The following is a 22,582-nucleotide window of genomic DNA, read 5'->3' as shown; positions in this document are numbered from 1 at the left end:
CACACATTTTGGAATTGCTAATCACTTATTTTTTGATAATTCCTCATTAATTTTAATTAAAAGCATGAAACTTTTATGATTTGTATTTTAATTTATCTTTAATGTACTTATTTTAATAATTAATTTTTTTTCGCAAACTCGTACATAGAAATAAATAATGGATACGCTTGTTAATAAGCTTCAATAAAAAAAATATCGATTTAAAAAATTAATTTACAAGTTTGATACGAACTTATAGCAAAACGGAGCTATAATATTGTACATAAATATTTTGAAATCTTTCAAAACGAGAAAAATTTTTTTTTTTATTAAAACGAAGTACATCTTAACATACGTATTAATATCAAGATAAAATTTTATAATAAGAATAAATAAAAAGTTAAAAATACGTTTCAAGTAGTATAACATCATCATAATGGAAAGCTTTTATTTTGTGTGTAATGGACTAATATCGTAGCTAGCTAGGTATCTATTTAAAAATAAAATATTATTATCGATACGGTAAAAAGTAATGATAAATTCGCAAAGTTATATAATCATTAATTATAGGGTGTATTATCGTAACTAATTATCCTTCTAGTCAAAGTAGGTAAAACCATAATAATTGTGTACGGATTTCGTTCAATTTATTTACATATTTAAGGCAGAACTAGGCCAATAGCAATAAATTGTAACCAATGTTTTAAAAAATAATTTCATTACAATCTTTATTCGTTTTTGGCATACGATGATCACGAACGGATTTGACCTTCAAACTAGTTTCACACAATTTAATACCAACTAAATGTTAAGTTATATTGAAATATATTATAAATATATTATAACAACGTCTATAAGTGCTATACGGTCACAACGTTTTTTTTTTTTTTTTTGTATATAAAGTCACGTGTAGCAAAAATATATTTTATAGATCTGTAATAATAATCATAGAACACGTTAGTTAACCCCTCATTTCTGTTCTAAAAAAGTAGTTTTTTTTTTTTAAGGAATTACCGTTGTTGGGATCCATTATTCAGTACTAGTTTTAAAAGTGGTTTACGTTTTACTGTTGTAAAATGAATATATTTTCTCAATGAAATAATGCCTCACAATGACCCTGTTGCTACGAAAATAAACAATTTTTTTATTATAACAAATATTATTATTTTAATTTTCATTTGTAGTCAATACTATTCCAAATGTACAATATATAATTAATATGTATTCAAGTACTAACTAATATGGCAGTCTAATAAATGTTTTTAAGCACTTTCTAACACTATAATGCCAATGTCACTTTTCAAACTAATTAGAATTTAAATATGTATAATTATTATATACAAATATTTTTTAAAGATCTATTGGCTATTTATATTATAATATTGTATTATACAAATTAAACAATATATTGTGTCTAATCTTAGTAATGATTCATATGTTAAAATTTAAGAAATATGATGTTTGGATTGTTTATTTAAATTTATTTTAAGAACTTTTATTATGCTCAACAATTATAATATAAATGTACAATACATCATGTTTATAAACAAAGTGACATTTTTAATATTTTTTTTTTTTTTTTTTTTTGTTCATGGTAAATCAACTACATAAAAATAAATACATCAAAGTATGTTTGGTAATCGCTATTAAATATATTATAATATATTGATTGATATTTGTAGTAAAAATCGTTAAACAAAATAAACTTACATAAAATATAAAATATAGGTATAATATTCAAAAGTATTACAATTAACTTTTAATTTAATACTTTAAGTTTTAATAACTGAATATATTACAGACTACAGTAAAATAAAATACAATATATACTGCGTTTTCTATTAGTTATCAAACGTGTAATACCTAAGAATTAATTCGATGCAAATAATAATAATATACACTAGTAACTTTACACGATTGATTTCAGATAGGTAACCTACAATTAATTTAAGTCTTTTTATTTAATTATAAATTAATAATACTTATCGTATTATAATTTTAATTGTTTGGTTGTAGCCAAGTTGATTTAACCAAATCAGCTCCTTTCTCTCCGATCATATAGGCTGGTGCTACAGTATGACCTCCAGTAATCGTCGGCATGATTGAACAGTCGATAACTCTCAGCTTAGAAACACCGTAAACCATGAGTTGTGGGTTGACCACTGCGTTTCGGTCGGACGACGGTCCCATCTTTGCAGTACCACTCTGATGATGCATCTGCATAGTGATTCTTTTTACACAACATTCCCAGTATTTATCTGTACCATAACTTAAGTGTCTACATCCCGGCATTGTTCGCATACTCAAAGTAGATCCTAATTTTTGAAAAGCCGGTGTTTTGTTAAGGTCTATAACCATTTTTATTCCTTCTACGATACGCAATACATCAATGGGATTATCGAAAAAGTTAGCTCGTATTAAGGGTTTTGAATAAGGATTAGCATTTCTTAATCGAACCTGTAATCATAAAAGTTATCGAAAAAAAAATTTGAAAAATAGTATTTTTTATGTATTTACAATACATCTTAAATTTAGAACAAAACACGTGGTTTTGCTTAATATTTAACATTTAAAAATTAACGTACTTGTCCTCTACTCTCTGGGTACATAAGCATAGTCCATATCGACCATCCGTCTTTATTGAATATGCCTTTGTGCAAATCATAATGAACACTATCCGGTATTCCCATGCTTCTTCTCAATATGCTATTTCCCAGTCCTTCTTCACCGGCTAGAGACATCGGAATAAAAATATATTCAATATCCGGTACATCACCGGGATCCGTGTTGTATTTTGTTTTCACATATCCAAGTCCTTCGCAGCCCATGGTCGTGAGCCAACCGTCACCATCGTAAAATCTTAATGCCTCGCGTATTGATTGTTTGTAAATACGTTCAGGTATTAATCCCACTGTTTGGTTAACAGTAAACGCTAAGTTTGCGTACGAAGGATGTTCTTGTAAATTATCGCCAACGCGCAAATCGCTTATAGTTTTTATTTTTAGTGGTTCAAGATGTTCTTTAGGTCCAATACCTGACAGCATTAAGAGTTTAGCTGTGTTGAAAGCGCCCGCCGACAAAATCACTTCTTTTCTGGCTAACGTTCTTCGTTTTTTCTTTTCTTTTTCGTATTCCACGCCCAACGTGACTTTAGTATTTGGGTCGATCAGTATTTTTGTGACGAAAGCTCCTTCGACAATATGCAAGTTTGTTAAGTTCGCTCGTAGATATGCTTTGGCCGATGTTACCCGTCTACCATAGTTTATCGTACCTTGGATTCTTGAAAAGCCAACGTGGCTATTCGGGTCGTTGTAGTCCACCACATTTAAACCAACTTGTGGAGCGGATTCAAGAAACGCTTCTACTAGTTTTGATTTGAAAGGAGAATAACTTATTGGCATTGGTCCACCAATACCGTGGTATGGAGAACGTTTTAATTCTGGAATAGTCACGTCTTCATTTTTTAAAAAATATGGTAAAACATCTTTGTAGGACCAACCGGGATTGCCTGCTTCGGCCCAACGGTCGAAATCTCTTACATTGCCTCGAGTGTATATATTATTGTTAATGATTGTACTTCCACCGAGGCCTTTACCTTGTGGCCATAAACATCTTTTATTTACGGTGCCTAGGCAGGCGTTCGGTTCCTCTTCGGTTTTGAAAGCCCAGTTGAAATCTGTAAATTGAAAGTAGTGGGCTATAGCTGGAACTGAAGTGGCCAATGATTCTTGTTTGCCTGCTTCGAGTAGTAATATTTTCCATTCCGGTACTTCTGCTAGTCTCCTGGCGACCGTAGCACCTGACGCTCCTGCTCCAACCACAATAAAGTCATATTCATCAAGTATTGGTTTATTACCAAACAACGGGTCTTCTCGAAATTGTATAAGATTTGTACGATAACGTTCACCAAGATATGATAGTGCGTTTAAATTTATTGTCAGACAATGCTGAATAGAAACGAACCATATGGTGAATATTAAAAATGTTGATACCTCCATTTCTGTAGTTTTGTGGATTTGTACGTACACTAATTGGTCTGTATGTCATTCAAAATAAAATTTCACCCTGGAAGTACACATAATGAGTTTATAAGCATGGTACAATTATTGCGAGTAACCACCCATATTAATGTACATATTACAATATGTATATGCGTGCGTTAGGTAAACTTGAACATTTTAAATCACTAATTGTTGGCAACAAGCTAAATTGAATCGTGTTTTTTTCTTAAAGACATAAAGGAATATTTTTATAGTAAATTGTTGGATTAATGAAATAAAACATTTACAATTATTTATTCTGCATCAAAAGAATATTTAAACATATGTTTTTAATACTAATTAACCATTTTCGACCTTCGTGATGTTACCTAACTAACAATCAAATCAATATAACTTTTATAATTATAATAACTCGTACATTCAATAACCTTTAGTTAATTAATTTAATTTTAATTAAGTAACTCTCTTCTTATTAGGCCAAATTATTTATATGTATACTCGTATAATATATATTCAAAGGTGGGCAAATTAATGAAAATATTTAACAAGTTAAGTTAAAAGAGCACTAGATCGATAAATTAAAAGTTAACCGTTAACAAATTATAAATTTAACTCAATAAGTTAATATTTAATATAGAAAAACAATACTAACTTAACTCAATTTAAAAAAAGTTAATCTATTTTTTTGAAGTCGTATTTAAATTACATAAAGAGTGACTACCTATGTCTTTCTAATCTACTAAATACTAAAAAATAATTTTATTTAACTTTTATCATAATGTACATTGTAAAGTGTAAATACTTTTTTACGTTATATAATATATTATTTATTAATTTAAACTTAAAAAATTTCAAATTAATATTTTAACAAATATTATTTTTTCATATAATATAGCAATTGAAGGTCAAAAAACATTAAAACAATATAATTTATAATTTTATTAAAAAAATTTCTAATACCAACTGTAAAAAGCTAAGTTATTTCAATTGTTAATTAAACTCCTTAAGTCCGTAAGTTGATTAGAAAATAAATTAACTATTTAAATTATAAAGTTAAAAAAAAATTAACTTAAACTTTAACTTTTTAACTAGTTAATGCCCACCTTTGATAATAGTATTATGTATGCTTAAATATTTTAACAACGACAATTTAGAACATTCAAGTATTTATAATTTGATAAATGTTGTAATCGTATTATAATATCTATTAAATATAATAATTATAATAATTATAATAATTTATAGGTACCTAGATTTTTTTAAAAAAAATATCTAAAAAAACATATTGTTTTTTAAGCGTTAAATTTTGAGTTAATTATACAGAATGTATTATAAGTAACATAGTTTTATATGAATTTAACTTAATATATCACATTTAAATTTATTGAAATAAAGTAAAATCAACATATTTTTTTTTTCTTATAAATACTTAACCATTTAACATAAAATATAATAACAATGACTATTAATAATTATTATGCATAAAAAAATGTAATTGATACTTAATAAACATATGAAAGATCTTCAGTAAATTAAAAGTATGATCATTTGAAGTGTTCATAATTAGAAAAAGTTTTAACTTTATCAAAAATATTTTGTTTACAAAATGCAATGTCACAGAAAACAAAATTTCTGAAAAAATATTATTTATATTTTTAAATGAAAACACACATTTTAAATTTATTGTTTCAAGACAGGATGTTTTTTAGAATATATTTATGTATAAAAATCGAATTTTGAACTAGTACATAATTAGTTATATGTATTTAAAACTCAAAATATAAAATTAGTTTTAGTATAAAAATTGTATACACTCGAGATCTCTCTATTGAATAAATATATATTATTTCAACATTGGAAGATACCACTGACAAGTGTAATACAAGAATATCATAAAACTATGCATTATAATAACGAATAGCTATAAACACTTAAATGGAGCACTTAACATAAAATTGTATTTTTGTTTAATATATTATATTAAATATAAAACAATATCATCAAAGAATAATCGACGAGTATATTAAAAAATCAAGTACCTGGAGAGTTGAACTATTCATGTTGCACGTTGTCACTAACTGAACACAACTGTTCATATATTAAAACCTTCGCTTAGTTGTTGTTGGGCGATTACTGGTATCGGGTTACAATTTGTTTTTTATTTTATAGTTGTTTTAATACTTTTATTTATTTTTAACACTATATCACAATTAGCATAATTAGTAAACTATTATAAATGGCGCGACAATACAGTAAGAATTTTAATTTACCTACTTCGTAATATACATTATAACTATATTTTTTCTTAGGAATATTTTACTCGATCGTATAATTAATAACTAATAAAAATAAAATTGTTTAAGTGTTATTTAAGTACAATTAAATATTAAAACAATTTTCCTATTGTTAAAAATAAGACATTTATGCGTGAATTAAATTGAATATCGAACAATCAAAGAAACATATTATATGTATAATCATTAACTTGTTGTAAAAATGACTATTTAATCAAATTTTCTTATAAAAAAAATCAATCATTTATTGTGAATAAATTATGAATAATTTTGGTCGTATTTTATTTATTCGTTTACAATAAATATAAGGTTAAAATTATTTTTTATTATTTAATATAAATTAGAAATTAGAAAGTATTTTATGATATTATTATTATGTTCAATTAAAATAAGGTTTGGAGATTCAGAATATAATTAAAAAATAAATTATATTTACCTGTGTTTTTGTATAATACCAATAAAATGTATTTAGATTTTTTCGTAAAACTCGACAATGATTTCGATTTGATGACCATATCGATTTTTATTCGGTAAAATTAATTTATTGTGTGTGGTTAGATTAATAAGATATTTACAAGAACATTGTATATGTCTGTATGTTAGTGTCTTACGATATTTTAATTTTTAAGCTAATTTAGCAAGTTTAATATAGTGCTATAACTTAAAGCAGTTATAAATATTATATTATGATGGTGTACGTGCAATATGAATACGTAGTTTCAAATATTAGTTGTGTAGAAATTATAACAGAAACAAAATGTTTCTGTCGACAGTAATATAATATTATTATACCTACTTACCACAATTAATTTAATTTTTGAATAAAATATGTCTACATAAAATAGTTCAAATTCACATTACGTTACTATGTATGCACATAATTTTAGGACTTGTATAGAAAATATGGAACGCTCCTATAGTCGTATTTCGAAGATTTTATTCACACTTCTAGACTGGTAATTACTTATCAATGTCTACATGTGTCTGTTGTTGCCATATAGTCAATAATATCATGGCGATCATAAATCGTTCTTAACTAGAACCTTAAATATTAAACAATAATTTTGTTTATTCAAGCTTAATTTAATTGTATTATTAATAATATTTTAATTATTTTTGAAAAGTGGTGTTCAGTTCTATAAACGTACCTATCTTTTCACAACCTTCTCGACTGTGACAAATATAATAAACGTGCTAGGTACGCTGTTAAATGTATATTTCTGCTGATATATTCTATTGCAATTTCTTCAATGCGCTCTTTACGCTAGTTATGTTTATGAAAAATAACTATTCAAAAATGTTAATAACTTGCTTGAAAATTAAAATATTGTAAAAAACCAATGTACAAATACAGATTTCACTATTAAAATATATGATGTTTAATAATAGGATAACATAATATAAAGCTTTCAACGCAAGATTTTGATAAACGAAAATTCATCGTATTAAACGTTTGTAAGAGAGAGATAACGCACACCAATAAGATGATTTTAAACACAGAACTAAATATATATTGTTGTAAATTACAGTTTTAAATATCCAACTCATAAGCTGTTTAATTTTAAATGAACATTTTAATCTAAATGTTTAATACAATACATACATTTTTATATAGAAAATTATAGTGATATTGATTTAATTGACTTATAAATTTCAAAACAGATGAGTGTGACATTAATGAGAAGTTTATTCCTATAATTTGGTAATTATATTTTATTTTTATTTTTTAACATACCTATCTGTATGAGTTTTAAATATCACAATATAAAAAAAAGTAAACATTAACCTTAACATAATAGATGTTGATTTTTAAATTTGGTATTTGATATTTTATGAATTATATGTGTTGTATAATTGTTTCTATTATAAACTACCTATTTGAATTGCAACTAAATATTATTAAAAACACGTCATAGCAAATTGTGACATAGTACAATTAATTTAAATACAAATGTTTACATATAACCATTTAATTGTTTAAATTGGGAAACATAATAGATGTTCAGACATACATATATTTTTACAAATTGCATTTTTATTTTGTATTATATATTTAAATTTTTTAATTAATCAATGACGCTTAAGTATTCATTACAATGAACAATTAAAAATGTTGAAACTAAAATAGATTTTATACAAAGAGCAAACAATTATTAATGAATAAAATCAATATCATTAAGGTATGGTATGCAATGAGTTGTACGTAATAATTAAAAATATTTAATATCAAATAACTATTTTTTACATTGGGTGTCATCGCCATTATTGCTACTGTCATGTTAAAGCAATTAATTAGGATTACATATTTAAAATTAATTGTTTATTATTATGAAAAAATAAATTTGTTACTTTCCAAGCATGAATAACAAGTTTAAACAAATACACGACTAAATAAATGTAAAGAAGATATTATAATATAAATATCGATTCTTTACTCATTAATACTTTATTAATATATATCATCATAAATAGTATTTTAAGTAAAAAAAAAAAAAAAAAATTATGGATATAATTTGAAGTAACAGTATTAATAGGAATAAAAATATTATGTACCTATAACTATTGTTAGTCAAAAATAATAATTTTATTTAGATTTAAAATATTTGTTATGCTTATTAATTATTTCTAAATGTTAATTTTATTCGTAATGAATTTGTTTTCTAAAAACTGTTTAATTTACATTACTCTAATAATATCGTTAAAATCCTTTAGGTACAATATGTAAGTAACATAAATAATTATATTTCTGTTTGTAAAAAATCAAGTTCATTGTTAAAAAACGATTATTATTTAAAACTCTTTAAATAGTCTTAAATCCTTAATAGTACAATAAAAAAAAAAATCAGAAATAGGTTTTTAATTAAATTTATCAATGAATTCCTTATTATTGATATTTTTTGTGATTTTTAATTTATTTAAAGTGACACTTTGGGCGATATTAATATGAAAATAATTGTTATTTTTTATAAATTTATTTTTAGTTAATTTGAAAATTGTGAGGAGATGCATTTTTGACAATAAAAGTCACACTATTGACGTTTTACATAACTTTTTAGGAAAAATGTTTTTGAGTAGGTTTGAGAAATTTTTTTGCTGTGCATTTAATAAATTGTTGAAATATACGTATAAAATAGATAAGAATATTTATATTTATTTTTCAAAAAAATATTACAAAACTTATTTGTTTTACTTTAATATAGTTATTAATATTAAATTCAATCAAAGCTATTGCAGAGTACCGACCAATTTTTTCGTCAAAAACTACCCATTTAACTTTATTTGTTCTGATCATTGTATTGCATCGAAAGGAATTCTGATAATTTATATGAATTTGGTATAAAGTTTACTTGAGATCTGTCGGATTATAGTTTTTATTTTGCCCTCTAAATTCACAAATTTGATTAACATTTAAAAAAAATATTAAACCTTGTAGTAATGTTTAAAACATATTATTAAATAATATTGAAAAAGTGGTTTGACCGATCTCAAGTCGACTTCACGTCGAATTCAAATTAATTTTCAGAATTATTATGGCATCAGTACAACAATCGAACTGATTGAAGTAAAATTAGTAGTTTTTAAAGGAAAATTGTTCTAATTCTAAACAGTAGCCATTTTTACCGACTTGTGCGTGTGCGTACAAGAGTCACCCTTATTGGTTTTCTATTAAAGAATAAATTGCGCGGTCTCCGATAATGCAATATCCGGTTTTATACGCAAATGAGTAAATCATTATTATAATTTATAACCAATATTAAACAAAAATATTATTGTGAATTGTGTAAAATACATTATTATTTATGATTATGAGATAGTCTAAAAAAAAATTTAATTATGATACAACCAACAATGAAAAAAAGAAAATAGTAAAAGAAATATAATATAATACAGTATACTTATGTAAATGTATTAGAAAGTTGATAGCTGTAATTTGAAAAATAATGCAGATACTGCAGTGCGTACTTTTTCCAGCAAATAATTATTCATTTTTCTTCGATGACCTTTTGACTATAATCTTTACAAATCGTTGTATTTTAATTAACTAATTAATTATTTATTATGAATAAAAAAAATCTTAAACAAATCGACTCATTCAATTGATGTGTAAACCATTTACTAATGATTATTTAATTAAAATAATTAAAATAAAAAAAAAATAATCGCATAGACTTAAAGCAGTATTTTTTTAATTATGTGGGTATAAGTAATGCGAATATAATATACTATAATACACCTATTCTACCAGGTAAAATCAAGTTAATATTTGAGTTCAAATTTAAAAAAATAAAAGAAGGTAAATAAAATATTAAGGAGAAAAAACACTTTGATCCATGTCCTTAATATTTTTAAAGATAATTAAACTGTGACATATTATTATTAAAGTAGTTACACGGTTATTTTGATGGAATCAAAAAAAAAAAAAAGCTACAGGAACAATTTTTACATACTAATACAATCTAAAACAATAATAAACACAATATATATGTTACAGTTAAAACCCGAAATCCGTCGAAACTAGTTTTAACTAGTCAATACTAGTTTTCACAAATCCCTTTAGTTACTTCTAGTTTTAACTAGTTAAAACTAGAATTTACTAAGACTATCACCGTCAAAATTAGTTTTAATTTATTTTATTTAGTTAGAATTAGTTGTGTCTAAAATATTATATTAGTGAAAACTAGAATTATCTAGTAAAAATCCGTATTATTTATATTGATAGGTAAAACTAGTTTTAATTAGGGAATAGTAGAAAAATTTAGTACATATTAAGTAATTATTAAATACCATAGACTTTTATTATATTATTTATTTCGGCAGGACAAACTATCATGGCATTTAGAATTACATTGAATTTTATTTTTTTTACATAAACAACGATTTGTTCCGCAGGATGTTTTGCAAGTGCATTTTACAAAGCCTTGCCCTGAGCCCGTTGATGCTTTTGTTGCGGCTGCACGAAGGGAAATATGATTTTTTGGAATTTGATTCTTTGTCGAATTACCGTGCAATATTTAAAAATATAAAGTCTGTGGTCGAGTGCGTTTTATGTAGTATGAGTTCGAATATATGCGTTTTAGTTAAAACTAATTTTTACTGACTTATTTAAACCTACGGTCGGTTAATTCTAGTTTTAACTAGTTAAAACTAGAAGTGACTAAAGGGATTTGTGAAAACTAGTATTGACTAGTTAAAACTAGTTTCAACGGATTTCGGGTTTTAACTATAACATATATATTTAAAATTAAATTATTAATAAATAAGTAAAAATTCGATACATTTTATATATCAATTTAGTCAAACATTGTATTTATATTTTAATTTCGTTTTCATAGTATATAGGAATATAATTGCATCACAATCGATGTATTAAATTATTCGATGTGGAAAAAAACAAATAATAAAAAATAATAGACAAATCATTCTAAATTCAGTTGATACAGAATCTCAAAATCTAAAATACCTTTTATTTCACATTTATTGGATTAATTTTTTGAAGGGTAAACACAATTTTATATTTTAAAAATATTGTTTTATGGTTTAGAAATTGTAACTAAATACTATGTACTATTAATGTGAATTTCCCTCAAGTATAGACATGAATAGACGCGGATACAGGTGAGGGGGTATAGGGGCTGATCTCCCATCCCTTACTCCCTAAATAACTAATTGAAATATTTCAACGATTAGACGTAAGAAAGATGTATAAATCGACATACACAACGAATAATGTTAGGTATGACTATATAATAATAACTGACTTACTAAGAATAATACATAATATTCTCTATCTAATTTACGATCACGATTATGAGGAACGACAAAATAATAAATATGATTATAATTTACGAATTACCTATAGGAATTGAAAAACCAATTTTTTTTTCGTCCAATCAATTGACGTTCGAATAATCGAAGTTCCACTGTACGTATAAATTATAAACATAACTTTCGTAACGTATACGTATTCATATATCTGTGGTGTTATGTTAAAATAGCATCATATCCTGAATTGACTGTATGGTTTACACATGCAATCGTTGCTAACACATTTGAATAAATAATACATTTACAACACAATTTAATTTTTAAATAATTATTTCTAAACTTTTAAATTGAAAAAAAAAATATTGCTTCACAATAATTATTGTGATATATTTGAAAGTCTCATCTTAATACTATGAGTGGGTAAAAAAGAGATGGTATATTGTTTTCATTTTTTAATAAGAAAATTAAAAATGTACATTATAATGATCTAGATGTTCCTGTCAAACCAGATGTTATAATACATTCACCAAAAGTAAGTGCTTCTTTTTTTTTTTATTATTTTATTTAGTTTTTAATCATTATTCCTTTTTTTATTATTATTATTTTCGTTTACCTTGATATTTTTTTATTTAAATAATTTTTTTATTGAAATATAAATAGTTTAAATGTATGTCTAGGTACCTAAATAGTAAATAGATAATATACTGTAGTATATTATAAATTTGCTTTACATTATACTTTTCAGCTTTTGCTTTCAATTGATAGCAAAATATAGAGTTGCATTATTTAATGGTTTTTGCAAAATTAAATATTGAAATTTATAGTTAAAAATTATTGTATACCATGCAATGCATAGTACTAAAATAAACTGCTTTACACGTTGTCTCAGAATCAGTCATTTTTTCCAGTTCATCTAATGTAATTACAATATATGAATAAAGTTCTCGAAAATTTATGATAGAATCATGTCTTTCAACTCACTAGGTGTCACATAAGGCTTTTAATTTTTTTTTTTTAAGAAGCTGGTACTACTGAATCATCTTTAGAAATTATTTTCAACATAATATTTGTTATTTTTATATATTTAGATAAAAAAACAGATATAAAGCCAACAATATTAACAAAATGTCTAATAGCTTGTATTTCACACGTATTGGAAATGCATAAATTTAATTTGTAATTGAAACAATGGTTAGGTACCTATATACTGCCAAAAACCGATCTTCTAAAATAATTGCTTGAACAGTTGAACTGTTGAATATATTTTTAAGACCATCTCGAAGGATAAACACGAAGGATTGGTCAATTTAATTTGTTATATTTATTTAAGTTTTGTTTTTATTATAATTAGTATAAGTAAATAAATTATTATATTATGTATTAATGTTGAATATTTTATTCACTCTTAAAATTCAAACTTAATGACTATGTTTTTATGTACTTAAAGTAAATTTTGTCATATAGCACCCCTCTTCTCTTATTTCATTTCTAGATCCGCGCCTGGACACGAATATGAAGTCTACTTGCACACGTCTGTTAATAAACTTGGTTATTAATATATGCTTTACGGATACATTAAAGTTCTTTTCAGTAAACATATAATGTATGCGTATACGTGTGTACATGTATTAATTATATACATACGCATGCAATCCTTGTGTACAACATTGGGTGAAATATTATGTTCCTGTGTAATAGTTTTAAGAGGCCTAAGGCAGACGTGACTTTCTCATAAAGCGCTATTATAATTAATTCCTTATATCTACCTATTTAACATCGACTGAAAAACACACTAATTAATGAGATTTATGAATTTTCGATTCACAATAATTATGGATTATCATAGTTATTATAATAGCTGAAATACTATAATAATAATATATGACGTATAAATTATATTGCATCATTTATATTAAAATTTGTGAAATAGAAAGATTAGTCTAACTATGATTGGACGTACGACTTAAGAAATATAATTAAATGTCTTTCAAATGTTCTAGTGTAGTAATATTTTGGATATATAATTATGGACGTTTTTTTTATTTTTAATCCAAAAGAAATATTACTCCCTATAATTGTATTATATTATGATAAAACTACCAAAACACACAAGACCCGATATCTAACACCTCACAGCCAATGTAAATCACCCTAAATAACCATATTTTAGTATATACAAATACATATATCATATTTAGACATATATAAAATGAATGTTGATAGATGACAACATACAAAATAATGACAAATAATAACTCAAAACTCTACTAATTACGTGTGATTTTATTCAATTTATTAATGCAACTGATTATGCTCAAATAATTATATATTATCGTGTATACTTAATATAAATACTATAACTAAATCGGCTAATAACTTAGTCGCTGATGTTGAAATGTTAAAAAAAAAAAATCATAACATTTACGTAGTTATCTTTTACCATTGTGCTAAAGAATTCTTTCACAGTGTAATTAGATACATCACACATACATTTATTTATAAGCAAACAAAATAGCTCACATTAAGTTTACTTGTGTTCATAAACCATATTGAATCAAGTAAAATAGAATTTTAATTTTTAAATATTATCACTAACTCTTTATTATAAAACGGTGTATAAATAATATAATTTTAAAAATACTTTAAAACTGTTTTATACATTATTCAATTTTAACTATTGTATAAATGGTTTGTATAATTTCTTAATATTTTTATCAAATAACTAATAAGAAAAATAATAATAACATCAACCAATTTTTAAACATGCATGTAGCACTGAAAGAAATTATTTTCAAAATAATGAAATTTAAACTATTGTAATTTTTGCAATATACAAAATATCTTTTTATACTTTAGAATTATTTTAGATCTTCATAAAATTTATAATAAAATTAAAATCTCCATACCCAGAAATGTAAATAAATTTAATATTAACTTATTACCAAAAATGTCTATTAGATAAAGCTTAAAAAATTTACAATTTTAGTTTAAATTTTACGATAAAATAAACGATTATTATGTATTGTTGATATCAGTTAATATTAACTAATAATTTTAAAGTAACTAAAAATAATTCAATAATTTTAAAGGTAACTATATAATATTGACAAATTTAAATATATCAATTTTTCAGCATTGATAAATGTCGTAGAATTACAAAAAAACAATCAGCGATAACATTTGTTAGATAGAAACAAAACAAATAACAATAATAATAATAAAAAAAAAAAAAAACACTCAGAAAATACTTTGCTTTAATTAGTGTTCAAGTATACCTTTTCATGTCATTGAGTCTATTACAGTACCTACACGTGAATTTGAATTAAATAATTCATCATTTCATACAAGAAAACATATCGATATGATTTTAATTTTTATTAGTAATATGATTGAATGAACTAATTTTTGGCTGAATTTATACTAAATTTTTAGTTATTGATATAATATATATATATATATATATATATATATATATATAATATAGTACCATGTATCGTAAAACGATGTGCAGAATATCATGAAATAAATATTTGAAATTGGTCTAATTACTTTTCAAGTTGTATTGTATACAGAAAGAATAAAATATGTAACAATGAAAAGTTTTAAATCCTTGTAATTAAAATTTATTGAACTAAGACATAAAAACTAAAATCGTTATTTATAGTTGAATAGACTATAATTTAGACCAATTTTCAAATTTTATATAAAACATATAAAAAATTGTTCCTAAACATTTTCGACATTTATATTTGTTATATATAACACTTGTATAGAAAATTTGTTTAGATTTTCAAGGTTTTGGACTAAGCATAAACTTTTTTTATTATCATTTATAGGAAAACAAATTTAATAGTTTGAAAATTTTAAATATCTATTTAATATTTTTTTAAATAAATTGAAAATTGATTTTTGTGTTTAAAATAATAGTGAAACTAATCAAGTTTCTTAGATTAATAATTCGTTTTTAATAATTACAAAATAACAATAATCTTTTGAAGAAAAATTGTTATTATACGTTTGAGTATCCAATATCATCTAAATGTGAATATAAAATGTTTATAAATGATTTATAAAGTTTTATTCTTTTATATTTTAATATAAAGTTAACGTTCTACATTTTTTTTGTCTAATAAACGAAGTATCAATCTTCTACTAACTTTCAATTTTTTGGTATAAACTAAACATATTTCAAATATTAATAAATCTTTACCTACAAAATAGTTTTCAAATATTGACGACTTTGTTAATGTAGGTACTTTCGAGTTTCGATACTATTTAATTTCTATAAAAAATTTAAAACACCTTTTGAGAAAGCTGTAATTATTACATTCTTAATCTTTTTGATTTGAAAATAAAATTTTTATCGTACATTAATGGATAATAACGTACGATAAATAAATAAAAGTGAACATTTTTTAACATAAAAATATAATAACTGTAGATTTAATAATTTTTATCATATTTACCTAAATACATTATATACACGTACTTTTATTATGAAATTATAACTTTTTCTATTTAAATTTATATATGTAACATTATCATTAACTTATAAATAAATAAAATAGGCGATATTTCTTAATAAACGTTTATCTAGTACAATCTATTATATCCATTTCAATTTCACCATGCATTTTTTAAGTTTGTCGGTGAGTTTCCAAATGTTATTTTTCTGACGTGTTATTTATTTGATACCAATCATAAATTTTCGATGTGTGCAGCAGAGGTTTTATTTATTACACATTATATAATATAAAAGAAAATAACAAGTTTGACTTTTGACTACCCTCGCTAATTTTATATCGTGAATGATGATATCACCGTTGAAAATTGCTATTGATGTGTAAAATTAGACAAGGTCGTTACGATAACTAATAAATGACTATGTAAGTTTTAAGTTATTTGACAATCGTAACTATTTTAATGCAATTCAGTTTCATGTCCACTTATTAAACGCATAGGTTTTTCATTTTTGGTTACCGTTGGATCTCAATAGATACGATAAATTTAGTAATATAAACTTTCGATCGTCTAGCTGTCTTAAAGTTTATATTAGTAATTTGTTTTATCGTAGTAACTCTTATGGTATTGTGAAATATTTGAGTAATAGTATTGAAATATAATTTAGAATATCCAATATTATTTTAAATACTTTGAGTATCAAGTGTTTTGACAGCATTTTAAAAAGCTTTTTTTTATTTTTTGTAATAAATATCGATTAAAAATCAATACATGAATTTGTATTTTCTGTAGAATTATTATTTCATTAACCGATTTGCAAGTACATTATCGAACATAATATTTCAGTGGTGTAATTATAAATTTGATTTGGGGAGTACTTAAATGTATTTTTAGTAATAATCTTTATACCTTTTATCATATCCAAAAACCTCTTTAAATCTATAAGAAACGCAATTGTTAAAAAATAGGTTATAACGAGCTTATAATTGATTATATTATAAGCTTATTGCTTGTTATTTATCTTTACATTATTACTACAAAAACGAATTGTTATTGTTATTTTATTTTTTTTCGAGAATTATTCAAATACATCTGATTAACAAGTAATAACTGATGTATATTCTTTAGAACAGTGCTTCTTAAAATATTAAGAATGGTGATTGAGACTAGAAATAAAAGTGCGCCTCCATCTACGAATCCTGAATCTGACACTAGCCATGATCACGAAACACTTAAATGTCCACCCACAAACGGTTAACGATTTCCATACTACCAGTAATAGGTATAGCCATGCACGAAAGATCGCTATAGTGATAATAATAGTAATAATCTCATATTGTTTTACGCCGTCGAATAACTCGCTGTCCTACAATCTTTCGCATCGATATTTGCGGCTTTGTTGAGGAATAGTCGTATACGCGTAAAAGTGTTTACATATACGAGTTCGGTGGCTTTCACGGACGGAGCCGATCGGTAGAATAATAATTAATATAGATTGTAGAACGAGAATAATATTATTACATAGCTAGTACGATATGCACACATTACCTACATATTATTATGGTCGAGATCTTAGTACAAAGTGAATGCCATCGGCGCGTAGACGTAATTTTGTGAATAGCGGAGAGTGCGGAACCACTGTACCTACTGCAAAATACCCAAAATTTGGTGAAAATCATATTATTATTAAATTACAATAATTTTCAGTGTAGGTATTACGGAAACACATCAAACTCGAAAATTGTTTCATTAAACGAGGCAAAACTATTGGACATTAAATGAAAACGTTATTACATAATATTACAATGAATATACATAATAGTTATTTACCGTTATTACCTATTAGTTATTTACGTTATTGTATAACTTAAGTGAGAAGTTTTTTTTAATGTATAGGGATTTTAAAATTTTTGTTGGGTTTACAAGTTATCCATAGTTATACACATAACGATATAATGATAAACAAAAACCAGTTTTATTTCTGAATAAGGAAATAATATGTGAACTTTATAGGATATTTTATATAACAATATTACTTATAAAAGTAAAGATGAACATGATAATATGATTGAATAAAAATATTATACAATTTAAATTGTACAACTGAAACAGTGAAATGTATTAATTAATGATATTTATAAATTATGTTGAAAATAATACAAAATTATAATATACTACTATATTTTCGCTTAGTACTTAAATAATTTGAATTAATATTATTTTGTATTTAAAATTTAACTTTCTCTGCTTAATAGGAAATTTTAAGAATAATTCGGTTTATAAGTATATAATATCTGTAGTATTAAAATAAATAATGTTTACTATTGATAATATTTATTCGGTGGATTGAATTAGTGTTTTCGAAAAAATTGCATATAAAAATGTCTTGATATGTAAAATATAATATAATAATATGCGTTGGTTAAGTTTCAAGTTCCCACATATGATATTTTTGAATTTTAACAAAGTAACTAAAATTGTTAATCTAAGTTTTAATATAAAATTAATCCAAATTTGAAATGAAAATGTATGAAAAAAGTACATATACATTTTTTAATTTTTTAATATCTGTAAATCTATGATAAATTTGAAAAGTGTATTCAATTTTAAATTTTTAAAACAATAGCTTTGAAAATTTATCGTAAAATTTCGTAATTTTAACAAATTTTTTCTACATTGAACTTTATATTTTTATAAAAGAAAATTGCGCATTTGTACCTTGTTTTAAAATTTAAATTTTTAAGCTTTTTGTAAGAGTAAAAAATAATTTGAAATGTTATTGAAATTTATTGAAAAAACTATAATACTTTAAAATATCTGTAAATATAGCTAAAAAATCCAAAATTTTACTATGTATAGAAAATTTTAATATAAATATTTGGTGAAAATTTTCAAGTATCTTAAGTTTTTTTGTTTATGAATTATCATAAAATAAAAAATGGATTTCGTCAAAAACTGGCTTTACATAAAAATTCTCGTTTTCCTCTAATACGCTTTTGTTTTTCCAAAAGTATTAAGAAATGTAATGAGAAATAGGGATAATGTTCTTTCTTTTTTTTTTCATCCCTTAAAGTACCAAAAATACCAATTAATTTCATTTTCATATATTAGAAAGTCTAAAATTTTTATTACTCAAAACACTCAAAATGATAGTAACGTACACAAACAAAAAAACAAAAAAAATACACCACTGTCTATTTTAAATTATTTAAATTACTTTAAAAAAATTCTATAGTATTCTATAGTACATTTTTAATAAGTACTACATGTTTTATTTTTCTAGTACATGGGATTTTCTTATTAAAGTGGTTACATACTTGATTGATGGTATTTAAAACTAGAATTATTTTGTAAATAAAATATGACGTTTTTGTTTGTCAACCATGACAATTATTAAATAATTTAAGATAATTGCATCACCTACACATTCAATGAATTTGGACCGAAATAATTTTTATCCAAAGGTTAGATCAATGGGATAGAAAAGCAATTTAAAACGTAATTATAACTTTTCATTTTAAAATATGCCTTTTTCATAAATTTAATATTTAATATTAAAATATGTGTATTGTGTATATAAATCAACTATAATTCCTTAATGCAATGTAAACTTTATAATATACAATGTAAATATATCTTTCGGAGGAGTTTATTAGTATAATATTATAAATTAAATACGCTTATTTGATATTATCATAGTATATTTATTGAATTATTATACACTTTGTTTGATTAAATTTTATACTCATTAAAATAAACATAATATTATAAATTTAAAAAGTAACAGAAACTAGTCATTTTTTAAGAAAATGAACCTTATTTTACTGAAATAACACCAACAATGTTTATTTATTTCAATATTACACATTATTATAAAATATAAAACATTCCTGATAATTATAAATTTGTTTGAATGAAAAACTAGTAAGTTTATTTTTAGTTTTAATTTGGATTGTGCAATCGCAATATTTGATATACAGATGTGTAACAAAATCATAGCATTCCTTTTACACAGTCCAAGTTGTTATATATCTTGTGTGTAAGTTTAATTTCATAATAATATGTAAGTACTAGTATGATCCCCGAAGGCTATGATTTATTTTTGTGGAAAGAAAGTGTTTTAAAATATGATTTAATTATACAATTTAGTCTGTCTTCGCGGTATCGTTATGATTTATTGATAATAACGAAATTATAAGAACGGATTAAAGAAAACTGAAACTTTTCTATAACTTAATGCAAAAATGCTATATAAGCACGTACTATGAACTTTGAAAGTTCTGCATGTAACATATCATAATTGAAAATACATTTTATTGTTGAAGTATTATTATTTACTATATAATATTTAAAACTAACGGGGAAATATATATATTTATTAATTTTTTGAAACAATGTCAAGTGTGGAATATTTTACTATATAATATCATTATGTATGCTGTTATACAGATTACAGTTTTTCTAGTATTATTCAGCAAGAGAATATATTTTAAAATCTGTACACACTAAATACAATAAGTAATAATATATAAATATATTGTATAAAAAAGACACATAATTTTTTTTTTTTTTTTAAGTACATTTTTGATAAGTACCACACTGGCATTTTTTAATTTTCTAGAACATGGCATTATTTTATTACATTTTCTTGTTACATATAATCACTATAATAGGATAAGATGGCTTGATTGAAATGGATATTCATTGACTCTGTCTAGTATTGTCTACTTCAAATAACGATTATAAAATCATATTTGATGTACCTAATATTTTATATTGTGCGTTTATAATAGGTATGAAGATATGCAAAATATAGTCTTTTATGTTGTAATTCTGCATGTCATTCTATACGGACGTTATGTCTGATAATAATAAAAAATAACTATTATCATTATTTTTTCTCTCGTGATCTTGACGCAAAAATTAATTAACTATTAAATATATTATTTGGTTTTTTCTCATTCAAATTGATGATTTCAAACGATTCAATATTGAATCAATTTAAACCAAAAACAAATTTTTGGTCTTTATTATTTTTAGAATAACATGGTTGTGAAACAAATTTAATATGAACTTTGTATATTCTTAGTATGTTAATATACATAATTTACAAGTAATGCTCTAAAGTTGTATTCAAACTATATGTTATTTATTTAAAATATTTCATGCATGGTATACATTTAACAGGTAAGTTTTTTAATTCACTATTTAATTCCAGGAAAATCTACATTAGGCTTCTGAAAAAACTTTTATACTATTTATACTTTACATTTTGTTAATAATTATTATATTCACTAAATATTTTTACCAATATATTATATATATATTCTTTTTTACTCGATTTTCAATCAAATATTTAATATATTTGAATAAAATAAATTCAAATTTGCTTATTGAATTTTATTTTATCAAATGCCTAACCCTCAACAATTGAACTAAAATTATATTAACTAGGTAATTAAAATGTAATCATTTATTTGTTAAGTATATTTTTTTAAATTTAATTATAGTATTAATTATGTGATATTTAATTTTTTTTCTTTTTATCTCAACAATATTAACAAGAGTTGCTTTCAAAGTTTTAATTCTAATAATTAATATGTATATACATTACCTGTTTTGAATTGAATTTGGAAATGTATAATTCAACCGAGAATCAATAACATATAAGAAAAAAAAATTAAAAATAAACATTTACTTTAAAAGTGTATCATTGGTCAAACTTAAAAAAAATATTAAACACTCATAGTTTGCACTCTCAAAAAGTAGTATGAAGCGCGTGTGTGAAACCGATCGTTACTGAATACGTTTGATAAAATACAACGTGGTTGCTGGAAGTGATAGTTTTTTTTGTTTACAATGTGTTGTAATGGGTGTGTAAAAATCATCAGTTGTGTCGGCCTTATCTAATTCACAACTCTATACTTCAATGATATCCCACCTAAGCAAATTTATTGTAAACTATACAACTCACGGACGTTTTATTTTGTATGTAATTATTTATGCTAAAATAGTTTTACTTAATTTAATATGTTAACTACATACACAAAAATACAATATTTGTATATATTTTAATCATTA

General features: G+C 23.7%; 1 protein-coding gene across 2 annotated transcripts; it reads right to left on the bottom strand.

Moving 5' to 3' along the window:
- Nucleotides 1-1,814: 1,814 nt before the first annotated feature.
- Nucleotides 1,815-22,322, bottom strand: LOC112600094 (glucose dehydrogenase [FAD, quinone]-like). Of its 2 annotated transcripts, none has more exons than XM_025347255.1 (3): nucleotides 22,116-22,322; nucleotides 2,565-4,044; nucleotides 1,815-2,436 (listed from the first exon to the last, which is right to left on the bottom strand). In XM_025347255.1, exons 2-3 carry the CDS (start codon nucleotides 3,975-3,977, stop codon nucleotides 1,978-1,980), a joined length of 1,872 nt encoding a protein of 623 aa, XP_025203040.1. In that variant the 5' UTR covers nucleotides 3,978-4,044; nucleotides 22,116-22,322; the 3' UTR covers nucleotides 1,815-1,977. The 2 variants fall into 2 exon arrangements, with proteins under 2 accessions (XP_025203040.1, XP_025203041.1); XM_025347256.1 differs by lacking the exon at nucleotides 22,116-22,322 and adding an exon at nucleotides 6,020-6,116.
- Between the last annotated feature and the right edge of the window lie 260 nt (nucleotides 22,323-22,582).

Source organism: Melanaphis sacchari, unplaced genomic scaffold (genome assembly GCF_002803265.2).
Source record: "Melanaphis sacchari strain LSU unplaced genomic scaffold, SCAv2.0 Contig60_pilon_pilon, whole genome shotgun sequence".
In the NCBI taxonomy this organism is placed as follows: Eukaryota; Metazoa; Arthropoda; class Insecta; order Hemiptera; family Aphididae; genus Melanaphis; species Melanaphis sacchari.
This window is presented reverse-complemented; position numbering and strand designations above follow the sequence as displayed.

What these genes read in the sequence shown, in the direction of transcription:
- LOC112600094 (XM_025347255.1), bottom strand. Translation starts at nt 3,977, where the DNA reads ATGGAGGTATCAACATTTTTAATATTCACCATATGGTTCGTTTCTATT. An exon ending in ACCCAGAGAGTAGAGGACAA is followed by an intron (nt 2,437 to 2,564) that starts GTACGTTAATTT and finishes TTATGATTACAG; the next exon opens with GTTCGATTAAGAAATGCTAA.